General features: G+C 30.4%; 1 protein-coding gene across 2 annotated transcripts in view; it reads left to right on the top strand.

Annotated features, from left to right (window-relative positions):
- The window catches only part of LOC130451113 (forkhead box protein P1-like), a 251,029-nt gene that overhangs the window by 45,697 nt on the left and 188,286 nt on the right, over positions 1-17,046 (top strand). For both annotated transcript variants that reach the window (XM_056789920.1, XM_056789921.1), the window contains exon 2: positions 968-1,078. In XM_056789920.1, coding sequence (XP_056645898.1) covers positions 968-1,078 — 111 coding nt within the window. The remainder of the gene's footprint in view (positions 1-967; positions 1,079-17,046) is intronic.

A 17,046-nucleotide genomic window follows, 5' to 3' on the forward strand; every position in this document is an offset into this window, starting at 1 on the left:
ATAGCAATTTTGCAAAAAAGGTTTAAATCGGTTTAATCATATTTTTATAGATAATATAGAAGTTTTTGTGAACTATACTAACTATACAATATCAAACACACATGGGATTTCAAAGAAAAAATTAAAAGTATCAAAATTTCTAATGAATATGTATTTGTTTCGTTAGATGTGGTTCCTTTATATACAAATATTACCATTGTGAAAAATATAATAATAATATATTATATTAATAATAAAATAATGGGACAAAATTAAAGAATATACAGAAATAACTCAAAATGAATTTAAAAAAGCTATAGAACTTACACTACACTGGACTACAAGATATTTCAAATATGAAAATGAAATATCCAAATTGATGATTGTGCTGTGGGAGCTTCCATTTCAAGTGACATAGCACAATTGAAAACATAAGTAAAAAATTCAATTCTTACCATGAAAAACTTCAATCAATAAGTTTGGCTGGTAGATCTATCCAACCATCAGATCCTGAATTTAGATGCTTAGCTACTCAAAAAGCAAAAACTGCATTGAAGGAAAATAATTATCCGGAAAAAATAATGAGTAACGTATTCAAGAAAGGGATATACAGATACTACAATCAATTTAAAAACAAAACAGAAACGAAACATCAAAACTTAAAACATTTTTCCTTACCATATGTACAAGGACTTTCCCAACAACTATCAAATTATTTTAATAAATATGATATTATTGTAAGTCATAAAGGACATAATACTTTATCTGAATATTTCACTAAATTGAAATTTAAAACTCAAAAAACAAAAGAATTAATATTATATATGAAGTGCCTTGTACTAATTGTGGCGCTGTCTATATGGGGCAGACCTCTCAAATTTAGAAAACATGTCAAAAGGTATAAGAAATTAAAGATATTTATATATAACTATATATATATATATATATATATATATATATATATATATATACCCATAATTTTTTTCAGGGGCATATTGGTGACGTTACCTTTGAGAGTGCTGTTGGTTGGACATCAAAAAACCATTTCTCAGCTACTGCTTCTTCTTGGCCGCTGACCATTGGGCAATCCAGATACAGTGTAAGTCTTATTTGTGTTTATACTTGTTAGTTTAAATGAACTATAATTGGCATACTTTAGGTCATTTAGAGTAAAGTGATTTGAAATATCGGCCACATTGTGGTCTTGGACAAACCAACACTTTTTTTCATTTGGGTATGGAAAATTGATTATTTCGACCGTTTTTTTTTTCATTGAAATCAATAACTTTGTTCCTCAAGACAATATGGCGGCTGGCTGTGACGTCATCCCTAATTAACCTATCAGAACATTTATTAAATATGTTTAAGATGATAATTACCTTATTCTAAGTACCGTACGTCTTAGTACCATTATGTCAGGGTTTCTTCAAAAGGTTTATAGTGGGAAAATGAAAATTGGAAAAATATTCTCCCTAAGTACCTTATCCTATATCAATAATTCTGGAATAAAACTTTTATAATATTATCAAATTAAGTTATCAGAATATCTTATGTAGATATAACTTATCAGCTATTGACAATACTTTCGCTACGGGAATTATATTTTTGGTTTCCGCAATTTTACATAAATCTGACAAATAAGTTTTAATGCTTATATTGGGTGAATATAGACAAGAAGAGTTTGAAGTGTGTATCAAAAATTATTTCTTATGTGAAATAATTGAAGAAAAAATAGTAAAAATTATCTGCAAATTATTGAAATTATTTGTGTTCCCTGCTTTCAAAATTGGCAAGGATAATGCTGAACGTCTGGAACCGTCATTTACTGAAATATCTGAGAATTTTTCGATAAAATCTGTGTCCTTGTACTTATCATCAAATAAAACTATATGATACAACTAATGATTTGAACATTTCAATCGAGTACTTGCTTGCAAGTATTCAATATATTGCAAGAAAGGTTACAATGCCCCTGCCTATTCATCCTCTATTATCAGAAAAATTAGCCAAACTGCGTTTCTGTTTATTGCTATATTCATCTGAATTGGCTCTCCTGATTACTTCCTGTTTCCAGATTTGACAAAATGGTTTGGCAGGGCAATGTATTCTGATTTAGAAAGTAAGCCACCGTTATCATAAAAGTATGAAATGTTTTTCCTTAGCTTATGAGAACAGGAATGTAATTCACAATAAATAACTAGTGTACGTATGTAAATTGGAATACAGGTCTAGTCAATAGTTTTTGTGGATCAACATTCATATATGTTTCGTATAATTATACATTATCAACTGTATTGTTATGTCTAAAAACATATTTATGGAAATGTAAGTAAAATGACAGCGATTACCAAACCGAAAAATAAACATACAGAATGAATAATGATGAATAGTGAATGATAATACGAAACATTAAATTCAGAATAACACCATTATTCCGAAAGTTTTTCTCGATTTTTGAATTTCTTTCCAACCGGTAGTTTCACCCCGCAAGTTTGAACTGAATATTTTATAACTTATGAAGTTAGAAAAGGATGAAGCTTGTTTACACTCCAGTTCATCTCAACATAAGCGTATCCGAAGGGAAAATGTGGTGTTTACAATTCAAATCCAAATATTAAGCTACACAAATCATATTAAACTGAAAATATTCCCACACATTTAATTAACATACAACGATTTTATTTATATTTAATAAAACATAAGCGTTTATTTAGATGATTTCTCATGATAACGCTCCGTCAAATTATTATTTTTTTATAAATTCAGTCATCATTTTTACCACATAATTGATTTGAGATAGTTTATAATGATAATTTTGATTAAACATTTGTGTTATTATCTACATTATATGTATCGATAATTGAATTACACATGATTTTTAGATTCAAGTTTCATAATAGAACGCAAATATTCTTCATTATTTTTTAATATGGTAACTTCTACCAATGTTGTAGTTGAAACTTTTGGAATTCATTCGATTATTGACAGAAAGAACCACACAAAATCATACTTATAATGATAACTAGAGATATTGATAAACTTTCAACATATTCTCTAGCAATTCATACCAATGATTTGTCTTAAACTGACTTTATTTTCATTGAATATCACAGGATGAATTTTAGATCTTTATTCACTACCATTAACCTGGAAAATAAAGACAAATCCCAAAGTTTTCTACAAAGACTTACTCCAAAAAAATGAACAAATAGATAAATTGATTTTCGAAATTACTTAAATCATTAAAAACATTGTAATTTATTAATTCATTCATACAACTATAAATATGCAGAATTCTACGGATACGTTTATCACCTACGTGCACTCTTATACAGTATAATAAATGTAATGCAATACGATAAAATAAGTCTACTTATAATTTCAATATTATTTTGAAATGTCCATTGTTTTCGAAACGTTGGCTAGGAATTCGTTTCCTTAAATTAATTCTCAAACAAAAACACTACATTTTTTTTAAATACTTTTATTAAAATAATCATTCCGAAAAGAACAATGTTAACTAAATTCTTGCTTCAAATAAAATAAATAAATTATGAAGAATGGGAGTATTAGTTAATAAAATTTTCAGTTCCGTTCATGGTTTGCTTCATTTGAACGCCCAGGATTATGTTAATTCGTTATTTATTTTATGCTTAATAAAATGGTAAACTGTGTTAACGAAATAAATTTTCCTCTCAAGTTTGTCAACGTATTTTGTATGCACATACAGGCTCTTTGCGAAGGGAATGTGCTAAAATAACAATCTGAAATCACGTAGATATTTATGAGTTTTTACTTTAGTCTACATCAAATAGAATGTGGATCTTTTTTGAAACAGTGGCGGAGTACACTGTATGCTGTACGCATATAAACCAAAGAGGGAATCGATATTCAATGCAGGAAATTCTATTGATTGGTATAACAAATTAAATAGTACTTTATGCAACCAGTGTAAAAATTACATGAACAGACGAAATGAGCGGAATATTATTTTTATCAATTTTATATTTAATTCGACTGTAACGCTAATTCATTAATATGGTACATAGCATATTATATAGACATGTACTACTTCTAAATGGGTATATAATATTTTCAATTCGTATAAATTGTTGTCCTTAATTTTGAATAATTCATCTAAATAATCGAAAGCTTCTTTTAGTTTGTAATTTCTTTTATGAAGGTAGCGATAACTTTGTATGATATATTTGAAACTTTGTAGATAAATCCATGAACTTTGTATAACTAAATTCATACGAGGTCTAGATTAAATAACGAGACTGGTCATGAAAAAGGGTTTTATTATAAAAATTATTCTACATTCGAATGCTCCCCTTCAAAATACTCTCCTCCCCTTGTCACACTCTTTTCCATACGTTTTTTCCATTGATCGAAGCAGTGCTGGAAGTCTTCTTTGATGAGCGCCTTTAGGAGGTCTGCCGTTTTGTGCTTGACCGCTTCCATCGTCTTACATCGGGTCCCTTTCAAAGCAATTTTTTTTAATTTTTCTAACCTTTCAAGTAAATCTGAGCAGACCCGTTGACGCTCATTCTGCACGCACAATTTGGTTGATTTTGGTCACTATTTCCGGAGTTAAAACAGTCACAGAGCGACCTGGGCGCTGGTCATCTTCAATGCTTTCTCTCTGCCTTCACTAAAGCGCTTACACCACTCAAAAGCACGCGCACGAGATAGAGAATTGTCCCCATAGGCTTCTTGCAACAATTCATAGCATTTAGTCGGAGGTTTTTTCAATTTAACGAGAAATTTGAGATTTACACGTTGCTCCTCTTTTTCATCACACATGATTTTCACGTTCGTTTCAAACTGCTACTGCACTAATACTGTAATAGATATCTTGTCAGCACTACTCGTTTTGGACCCCACCTGTCTAGGGCGCCCTCTAGGCGCGCAGTCTCGTTATTTAATAGCCAGACCTAGTACAGTGCAACCTCGATATAACAAATCGGATGGGAACAATTAATTATTCGTTATATCAAGTAATTCGTTGAACTGAAGATTGTTATGTTGAGGTTAGGTTGGTCTAAAATTCGTTTTACGAACAAAAACGTCTCGAAACCTGTCGAGACATGAATCTCATACTATGAGATTAAGAGTTATACATTGGTGAGCACTTCATATAAAGGTTTAGGATTGAGGTTGAGGTTAATTAGAGGTATTTATACTTTTTCTTGATAGTTGAAAATTCGTTATAAGGAGGTTGTTCGCAAAAAATGTTCGTAATGTAAAGGTATATTTTACATTGACTCTTATGGACAATTCAAGGGGATTACGAAGAATTTGTTAAATCGAGGTTATATTAAGGTTGCACTGTACATACTTTTCGATTGTTGAGGAGTTACATAAGAGTATATTGAATTATGTGGTTGATTTCGTCTACGGTGATTATATTGTTACTTTCTATCATGTTTCTGATGTCATCATCTAAATTTTTAATAAAGCTGTTAAATATGAATAAATAAGAATTTCCATTGTTAATCAAGCATTTTTACGTGGAAAAACAATTGAGGAAGCTAGTAAACAGTTAAATAAATATTATATTATCCTATGGAATCATTTGTGAGTGGTTATTTCAGAAAAGATTAATAAAAAATCCGTGACTCACACTTAACGATATTCAGATGAAAACTCAAGAAATTATACGCTCAACGACATTTATTGAGTTTTATTGAGTTCGCACTGCTTATTTATATATAAAATATGTATATGTAGTTTCTCTTGGAGCAACCCTAATATCACGGCAATTCATAGAACCATATATAGTGACCTAATCACCCTTAAATCATGGTGCGACTCTAATCTAATCTAATCTTTTGTAAACAATAACATTGACATAATTGATTCTGTAAATTTCTTAGGGGTTGTTGTAGACAATTCTTTGAAATGGAAGTTACATATCGCTGGTTTATGTAAAAAAGTGATTTCTGCCTATTTAACGCTATAGTCAGTTTCCAAGGAGCTAAACTCATCAACTTCTATAACAGTTCATAATGCCCTTTTTGAGTCGCATCTTCGATATGCCTTTCCCTTCTGGGATACATGTTGTGCGACTCAATTTTAGCGAATCTTCATACTACAAAAGAGACCAGTTAGATATTTACTCAGACTAAACAGTAACACTTACTGCTAAGACTTTATTAGAAGATGCAGAATATTGACTCTTCATTCCTTATACATATTTGAATCAATTTGTTCAATCCTAATTTATAAAATTAATTGCACAGTTATCCACTAAAGAACACGAAGCATGATCTTTATCTATCTACTCTACGTTCGGATTTAGTTAAAGACTTAATATTGTTTTTATAGTTCTCTATAGAGTATCGGTTTTACACTGCCCAACAGAGATAATTTTGTGACTTTACTACTTCATTTGTTGGTAAAGAATATGTCTAGAAATTTCGATAGAAAAAGGTTTAATCTTGTTTGTTTAGAGACACTGACAAATAGTTTCTGTTTGAACATACAAAAGTAAACTAGAATTTCTTAAATTGTCAAATGTTTCATTGTTTCTACTTTGTTAACCTTTCCACAGTAATGATGATCTGAATGTCATATCAAATATTTTAGGAACTTCACTAATACTTCTTCCTTTGTCACCTAAATGGTGTATCGCAATTTTTTAATGTATCGTAATTTTCTGTTTCACATTCTCAGTCACGAGATATACTAAAATAACTAATGTACAAATGTAACCGCTACTCAAATCTTTCAAAGTGTCAAACAGAAACACAATTTTCATGGCAATGACGTGTTACATTGGATGTGATTTGGTTATTTTATCAAATATTAAATAGTGATACAGGTTTTCCTTTTGTAACTGTTATCTTAGGAAGTTTTCGAACATTCTGTTGTCATAACTTTGTTGTCATTAAAATTTGAAATAAATATTTGAAATCCTGTCCCGGAGCATTAAAATGTTTAAATTGGATATACAAAGTAAGTCATTTAGAGTGGGAACACATCTGATGTTATTATATTATTGATTATTCTATCCAATTTCAATAAGTCAATTGTAGAACCATGAATCTTCTTGTCGTCGTATTGATTTAAGGTCTCTTTTGATAGAAAATTAATTCCAAAAAATAGGTGCAGATAGACGTCTCGACCTATTTAGGTCTGTATCACAATATGACTTGACATTGACAATTTGCATAATCATATTAATAGATCACCTACAATAACCATATAAAAATAAAATCTGATTTTATAACAAAAAAGTATTTGTCTTTAATTGTTGCATTCCAAAAATATGCAGTAACTTCCAATTAAATTATTCGTGAATGAATTAAAACTAATGAAATAGAACTTAAATTTCACTCTGTTCTCTGTTTAAATCTTTTTTATCATTGATTGCTGTCTTGTTTCCAAGAATTTTCTTTTTCTTGTATTTGATTACTTTTCTAAAATATATGTGTTTTTGATACTCCTTAGTTTGTTAATGTAGTTTTATTTTCTCATCATATTGACGACATTTATCTATTTTCTTGATACTGAGATGTCTATCCTATGTAAACACCGTCATAATCATTACAAGGTACTTGATGATATCATATTACTCCTTTTTTCTTTGGGTGTTTTAGGATAGTTGATAGTTCTATCAACAAGTTATAATCACTAATCGCCGCCATGAAATTACTATGATTCCCAAATAATTGGAGACAATTAAATTATCTCACGTGTTATTTTGCAATTGATAGTAGAAGTAATAACTATAAATGATTAAAAAAATTATAGTTATTCACCATATATCTCAAATACTTATAGAATAAATTTCGTTGGTTACATTATCATTATCGTATGAAGTTTCATTACCATTTTAATGGAAAGATACGGAATATCTATTCCTGTAATGATCCTTTTTTCTAATCAATATATGATTAATTTTTCTGATTCTAGTAAATACTCACAATAAACAGACCACTCCTTTATTCATGAACATTCAAGTTACAAACCTAATTTTTTTGTTATTATTTTAATCCCAAATTTCTTTAATCCCAAGTACCGAACGTATCTCAGGTCTCTAGATGCGTGTAGAAATATAATCTTTTTTGATATTACCGATTACAACTACATTCTTTCTTCCTTATTTATTCCCATATTTTGGATATCATTCATTGCAAGATATAAAATTTCATGTCTTTTTCCATTGTTGGTTATTCCTTTCAGTCCGCACTTCATTTCCTTTCTACGTGTCCATACAATAGTATTCCTTCTATCACGTTTTTATTCAGCACTAAGTTTCCCATATCGGCTTTTATCAATTATTATCTATATTTGATTCAAACAATCTATATATTAGTCTAAAGTACGCCCCTCTTTTGCAGAAATGAGCTCAACAACACGTGTCTTGGCATTGACACCAAAGTTCAGCACATATGTTGATGTCATCAACGTGGAACTTATTTAGCACTCGTTTGTCTTTAAGAATATGTCATAAGTTTTGAATTGGATTTAGGTCTACCAAATTATCATGCCAATTAATCACGTATAATTTATTTTCGCAGGTAAAAGTCTGAACTGTGACAATGTCTCAGGTTTTGTTGAAATATTCCATTGAATGGAACAATCTACGGTGTAACACTTCAATATATTCTACATCATGGCTTCATCAGCTTCCAGTGTCATTTGCTATAAAAAAAAACATCACATCTGTTTAGAAGGGATTTTTTGCCTATGATAAGCGTCCACTTTCTGAGATAGAAATTATGTTTTATTTCCTGTTATTGATTTTTGGTCAACTTCCGAAAGCCTTCTTCGTTTTCTTGAATACATTATTTGTCCACTCGAACTACCTTAGCTATATTTATAGCAGTCATACACTTCTATTCATTGGGATCTTCTTAGAAGAAATATCCATATTTGAAAAAGCAAAAGTTGCATCAAACACAATGTTCTAATCATGGACCAGAGCACATTAATGGCACTCTGGAACCAGTCAAAAGTTTTTAATATTTAAGGTCATTCTGCACATTGCCTATCAGCAGATATCACCGGTTTGATGCGATTTGAAACCTCACCAGTAACCTGAACCTAACACAGACCATGTTTCTCCTAATTAATTCGAACAGTAATTTTCCAGTTATCAGTTTATTCACAATCCGTTATCAGTTGTGCTATTTTCACAATTATTATGTTCATTTGTTGTTCTGCTTGGAATTTATATTTTTATATAATCTATATTCAGCGTTTTCTTATGCATTTCAATGTCTTACTTCCTACTTTTTTATGCAACAAATACTTTTCTTTTACTATTACTGCATCCTTACCATAGACAATAGTTCCGTTAACTCCATATCCTAGTAAGAGCTATTCAATCCTAAACTATTGATTTCTCAAATATAACCCTACTGATATCCATTTTTTATATATCTATTTAGCTTTTCTTATATTTCACATTTTTGCTTCTTTCAAACTTGTTGTTCTACGGGTTTTATTTGCCTTGTATATTGTTAGAAAATTAATTGAAATCAACACCATAAACAATTTTCGTGTTTTCCTAAATTTTATAACGTTTTTCTAGATTTGACGCGAAATTGTTACGATATTTTATCATTTAAATATGTCTCACTATTTTTAAAGATTTTAACAGAAAGATTATGCATATGTTTATCCGCTATAATACTATTCAATATTAAATCCAATTCAATCAATAATTGTCAGGGCCGGATTAAGATAGGGGCTTGGGGGGGCTATAACCCCAGGTCCAAGAGGGCCCCATCATTTGGGAATCATTATGTATTTTTTGATGTGTTGATACCACAAATCTAACATATTGATATTATTTTGTGAATTTTTCCGGGTTTCCGAATTCCTTAAGGGGGCCCCGTCATTATTTTAGCCCCGGGGCCTTATAAATCTTAATCCGACCCTGAGAATTGTAATATGAGATTATCATTACATTATATATCATTACCTTGATATGTTTGGGAAATTACTAATATAAACAAAACTAGATAAGCTCCAAAACCAAATGTGATTCGTGATTGACTATTTCGATCATTAAGTTTGATCACGTCTAGCAACTTTTGTACCGTCTACATTTTATAGACTATTACTCCGAATTTAAGTTTCAATCAACTACAAGGTGTGTTTGACTTAAGAATCCCGCACTCTCATTTTTATATTTGGGTTATCCGATCAGTTTGATATTAATTAGCGATGGTACCATACGAATACCAAATGTGGCTATGAAAGAACGAAATTGGCACTACTATAGAAAAATTACGCAGGTTTTCACTGTTATGTAAGCAAATCAGAGATCATTAGCTGTACACTGGAGTATTCGCTGGAACTATAAGCATACTGTAAAAAACGTGTGAAGCGAATTTTACATCTTTATGCATAATATTTTCACATTTGAACAAGAATTTTTCATACTTGCTTTGACACATCATTGTAAATGATGTATTGAGGAAAGATGGTATATGTGACTAAATGTGTTTTTTACTCAAATCCTGTATTGGAAGATCCCAACTTCCTATAGAGCTTAACAATTCACTTATTGAAATATGTGAAAATATAATAAATAAAAACTATCACAATTATGGATTTGGTGGAAAATTTGGTGCTGGAAAAATAACGGCATATTTTAAAGAGACAGGGGTCGTAAAGGGGCTAACTGGAGACCTTTTGCAATGGACCTAACAATGGACTATTTACAAGGGTTATAATGAAATAAAATTATTTTGCATTTTGTTCAATGGGAAGCTAACAAATGTTTGTTGGAGATCTTTCAACAGAACCAAGGAGTTCTAAGAACTTGGACTATGTAAATATCATAAAATTTAATTTATAAAGGATTTTTATGTACCATATTCGCAATATGTACTGTTTTTAGAAAATATAGGTGCACAGTGGTGAAACAGGTGTCACTAAAAATCCAATTCTTTTCATCACAGTTATTTATTCAGATTTCCACATGACTATTTTGAATCAACTCATTTACTATTTTATGTTTAAACTAAAGGACGCCAGTAGTAAATGACAAGATTAAAAAAAACTGAATACCGAGGTCACCACTCCATTAAATCAACAGCCTTGCTGTATTGTTTGTTTTCATAAGAATTCATAAAGAATTACTTGAACATATAATGTAAATACATTATCAATTACAAAAACTGAAAATATCACTACATTCTTTTGTCTAATATTTTTATGACAAAAGTAAAGATTGTAATAGCTAAAGAATTGGAAACACTGAGAATCGCAATACAAATCACTATAATAGATGGTGTAAAGAGGATAAAAATTCTTAGAAACATATATGTATATTTTTAAACTTCTAGATATTCATCGCAAAAAAGTTAGGCAAGAAAAAATAGTTATACCTTTAGTTTTATAATCCCCTAAAAATTGATAGTTAGATAGAAAACAGTGGAAGAAAACGAGATAATATTTTTCGTATGTATTCTCAAAATTAGCAATATGTATAATAATTAAATATATAATAGCAGTTCATGTTAGGAGCACTGTGATAAATACCGGAAAATTAGAATTGTCCCGAACGGCGCGGAGCGGAGTTCGGGCAAGCGGTCAAATGCGGGAAAGACACTTTACGCATTAGTTAGGAACATTATTTTTTCTACGACTGTATATACAAAAAAGTATACCAACCCATTTTTCAAAAGTATTTTATTCCAACAAACATAATAATATACAAAACTTTAACTAAAAACTACTAATTATTATAAATATTAATATTGAAAACACAATTTGTTGTATTCTGTATACTAGTAAGAATTGCCGGTCCAGTGGAGTTATTTGGTTTCAACTGGATGCTAGATGACGTCGATGAGGATGGTATCGGTTGCAGGTTGCAGGTAGCAGGTCGCATAAAGATGACGATGACGGTGACGGCAACGGTTTTAAGTCATTTATAGTACAGAGAATTTTATTTGATATTTTTTTCTTCTGATTCTCGGAGTCCTCCAAATAGCCCTCAGCGACAGTAGTAGACTTCCAGCCAACGAGGCGCTTTAGGTTGGTTATTTCTTTGCCGGAGTCTGCTAGAAACGTTGCCGAAGTACGTCTGAAACTGTGTCCTGTATAACGTTCCGGATTAGGTAGGCGTAAATATGCAGCAATCTCTTCTGGAATCTTGCCAAAAGTGTTAACGCCAACGTATTGAACTGAGCATTTTCCATTCTTATAATGAATAACAAATCGGCGGTGTGGAGTGGTAGGTGGTCGTAAATCTGCGTACTTTCTGTACAGCGTCAAATAGGTTCCGTCATTTATTTCTTCAAATAAAACAAATGATCTTGACGAATGATTTTTGGAATCAGAAATTTTCACAACAATTAGGTTGCCTTCATCTTGTTAGGTTGCCTTCATCTTGAATGTCGTCGACAGTGATATTTACAAGCTCGGACTGCGGAGAATCCCAGCCAGTGCAAAAATGGTACTCACTTTAATCATCAGGTATACCTCATCGGGAGCTAGCATAACCCTGGATAAATCTTCTTTAAGAAACGACGTTAGCTTATGGAAGTTTTCTATATTCAAATTTTATTTTATTTTTACTAAACTTTTTACCATCGAATAGCGGGACCATAATGTATTAGATTTCAAAACCTTACTTAGGTCTGAAAAATACGCCAGAAATACCTCTTCCTTATAAGTTTTGGCCCCTTTTTCCTTACACCATGTATCAAAATGGTCGTATTGCTTCTCATATCTTAGTCTGGATTTGGCAGGTAACAGCTCGGAATTAGCTTCATTTGCAGCCTTCAAAATGGCTTCGAGAAGTTCTTCGTCGGATGAATCCATTAATATTATTGTATCGGATTCGGTTTAATGTGGTTTAATTTAAAAGAAGATTGTACTTATTCGGTCACTTCCAAGACATTTTGAACAACTTTGACGTTTTAGTAACAATTACACGCCTTGGTTGTCATAGCAACTGATATCAAATCCGAGTGGTTTGATAGTTGTTTCGTGACACTCCTTTGAAGAATGTACATGGTTATATAAAAAATATCTTTATTATTTTATATTTTCAAAAAATTTTAAATGCTACAAAAAGCTAGAAAATGTTTAAAGTTTATTTAATGGACTATTTCGTAAATATTTGTTTACCTGTAGTAACAATAGTTATAACCTCCGAAGTAAAAAACTATATCTAATAAGGTCAAAATTTGCATAATTTTACTTTCCCGCACTAGTGCAGGAAAGTGACACTTTCAAAACTAAAATTCGTGCCGGGAAAGTGGGTTAAAACGCACGGTCGTAGAAAAAATAATTTCCAAACGTCTTATATATTTGTTGATCAATTAAAATTGTGATAAAGTTGCAAGCCTATTCGTATAAAAAAATTATTGTATGGTTTGTAAATCCAAATAATTCGACTTTGAATAGTAAAAAGTAAAAAATGTACGTTAGATCCTTAGAATAAAGCACATTACATCCTAAGAATAAAGATAAAATGAAAAATGAAAAATGAAAAATTTTCTAATGAAAATAATTTAGAATTAATTTTATAATGTCATTGTTATTTGTAGATCTTTTATATGACCATATTTGATGATTTAATACTAATACCATCCGATTGTGGCCCTTTCCAACTATAGCATATATGTGAAGCTATGATATGATCATTTAAATGGGGTATATGTTAATCATAAAATTATGTTTCAATACTAAAAATTGAAACAAATTATTTTGGGGAAAAATAAAATAATTATATTTACAAAGAGAAAATGACGAAAAATGAAAAAAGTCACCTGGAAAAAGGGACGATTTTTAATGATGACAAAATGACAACAATTGGATATAATAATAGAACTGACTAAATATCTAGTCGAAAAAAAAAATAAACGACAACCTACCCACAGTCACTTCCGGAAGAATATGAAGAAAGAAAGAGAAAATAGCGTGTAAATGGCGTTAATTAATAAGGAAAAGCGTTCGATGTAGTTCCAAGAAAAAACTCCGCAATAGCAAAACGAAATATATATATATATATATATATATATATATATATATATATATATATATAAATTTATTTATATATTCGCATAATTGGAGGTTAAGACTATCTAGGGCGAACAGACAAAACAAAATTTCAAAGCACAATCATGAACCAAAATAAATTCTTTGCAGTGATAAAAAATGTCCTAGATTATTCACACCTAACCTAACCTAACCTTACAATTTCAGAGTTGTTATGAACAATGATTGCTACAGTCTTACAGAAAAATCTTCTGTTCTCATTGTTGGCCAAAGAGTAAAACCACATATTATTTTTCAGTTTAGTAATATGTTCAACATAATATTCCAAATTTTTTGTCTCCTATCACAACTTTTTTTACAACTTGTTTACTCAGTTTTAAAGTTTGGTTACCATATTTGAATAACTGTTAATAACAATAATCATTTTTTATGTTACTACACATCCCGCAAGATGGGTCGCAGGATCATACAAAAATGCAATAATGTCAGTTTTACTAGTGCTACTATATACCCCTAAATTACGAAGTTGACACGAATGAAACGCTGCATTTTCCATTAGGATTACTGATTGTCCTGAAATATTATATGTCGAATAAATTTATTGTAATAATAATATGTTAAGAGTATTTAATTTATTTAACAGATAATAATTACACTCTAGGAGCAGAAACTTCTTTGGTTTTATTATTATAGGATATTTCCTTTAGATGATAGCTCGTTTTAACAACTTTTACTATTGTCGACTCAACCTTGATTTACTCCAGCTTGACTGTCGTACCACGCTTCGAAACTACCTATAATGTGTCATTAGAACTTCCGAAGAATTTATAGTAGTTCTAAAAACCATAGACAAATGAATATATGAAACAATCCGGCAGATGATCGTATTTACTCACTGGTCAACTAGGGTAGAAAGGATCATATCATATATCTACGATCCGATTAACTCGATCAGTTTCCGAACAACAATGAATCTTATCCAGGTCAGTTTACGAACATTCAGATCATGATAGGGTTAACCCGATCAGTATTCATACCGTATTTAACTTTATCGTTTTACTTTGTTGGTACCAAAGGTTTGGTGGTTAAACCCTACATGATTAATGACATTCAAGCACGAAATAATAATTCATTGTTTCTATCCTTAACATTTCTGATTTACTTGATTTAATTTTTACTGTTGCTGTCTCGACTAACTGAAGAGAAATATTAATTTGATCGTGCTTTTCCCTCTGGCCTGACCCGCAACTGATTATAATTCTCTTTTAAGACGTTTTCAGTTGAGACGAAAGGAACGATGAAAAGAAGGCAAGTCCGGAAAATGCTTATAATACGTACCGTAAACACTTGAGTCTCAAAAATTGCATCCGCATATTTGTGGTTTTGATTAATTTGTTTTCCGACAGCTTTTCCTTAAGGAACTTCTTCACTTTAATATCTCTTCTGGCTTGTCATTACGGAACCGAAAGTCTTCCTTTTTCAACAGTTTTTTGTTTAACATTTGTTAGCGATAAGTTCGGAACTTTCAGAACATCAAGAAAAATACATAGCGAAACGATATTTAATTTTAAAACTAGGTTTTAAATTTAAGTTGAAAAGATAGAAAGTATCGCAGTAATATCGCAGAAAACAAAAATTTGAACAATCAAATTATATTTTTATTCAAAACGAACTCGTATAATACCAGGGGTACTGATATATAGACATACACTCTAGGGCTACTAACGAACTCTCATGCCAAAGGCACTTGGCTTTGCAAGACTGTCGCTGTCAGGGGATAATCTTCTACTTAGTACCCCTTACACATAAATAACTAAAAAAACCATAACAACAACCCCAAAGATGTGCATGTAGAATAAGGCGAATTAAATTTTGAACAAGTCCAACAATATAACAGAAAATTTCAAAAAAATTGAATATCAATATAAAATAAATTGCAACAGGTAGAAAGATAGAAACCAAAAAATTACGTCCTATACAAAACAAAAAGGAAAAAATTAGAGAAGACAAATATATATCACTAATAGAAAGAACAGTTAACTAAAATTTCAGAAAAAAATTCAGGAAAAGCCTATAAAACTATTATCAGAGAAAGAAGGGAGCAGGGGATGAATATCAAAAAACTTAACTCCACTTAATACCTGTTGAAATACACTATCTTATTATTGAAATGATTAGGACAAAGTTTTGTATATTTTATACTAGTTTATGATATTTTTGATATATTTTGGTATCAATCTCGAATTCCCCTTTTTTTCGTATCATGATGATACATTAATAGACAATAATAATTTTGAGTAACACATAATCAACCAATTTTAAGACTGAAATCCTAATAGAAGTGGTATAATAAAAGATTTAAAAGCCCTAAAATTGGATAAAAATGTTCTTATTTTGAAAAAATGTGATAACATGAACTTTAAATTAGTGTGAGGCAGGTAAAAGGGAGATGAACAAAAATTTTGTAGGATTTGCTGATATTTGTCTACTCAAAAAAGACGAACAAAGTAACTACAAGCTCACGATTGATTGTTGCAGCATCATTTATTTTTTCAGCTTGAAATTTGAAGTGATCAGATATACTAGAAGTGATTTACGCTATTTGAAGTAGTAAATTATTCTATACAGTATCGAATCCAATTCAATACGGAAATAAGTGACAAGGGATATTTTGATGTTATGCTACCACTAACTTGAATTACAAATAATGTAAAACTCAATGTGACAAGCATGAAAACTATATTATATATGTACAAAAGAAGTAGGTTTACGAGTTGAACCGCATCGGAAGTTTGAAAATTCTTGACGTTTCGGATCCCACTTTGAAGCCATTATCCAAAGAAGGGTGAAGATAAGGGTGGCTATTCGTTCATTGATATATATAATATATATATATATATATATATATATATATATATATATATATATATATATATATATATATATATATATATATATATGTATATATATGCATCTAAATGTTGATTTTAGGTCTCTTCTGTTTCAAAATTAGTTTTCTTTTGATAGTTTTTAAAAGATGAATTTTTACGTTTTGACTTTTCTTCTTTTCATCTCAGTATTTAGAAAATAGAT

This window comes from Diorhabda sublineata, chromosome X (assembly GCF_026230105.1).
Source record: "Diorhabda sublineata isolate icDioSubl1.1 chromosome X, icDioSubl1.1, whole genome shotgun sequence".
Lineage (NCBI taxonomy): Eukaryota > Metazoa > Arthropoda > Insecta > Coleoptera > Chrysomelidae > Diorhabda > Diorhabda sublineata.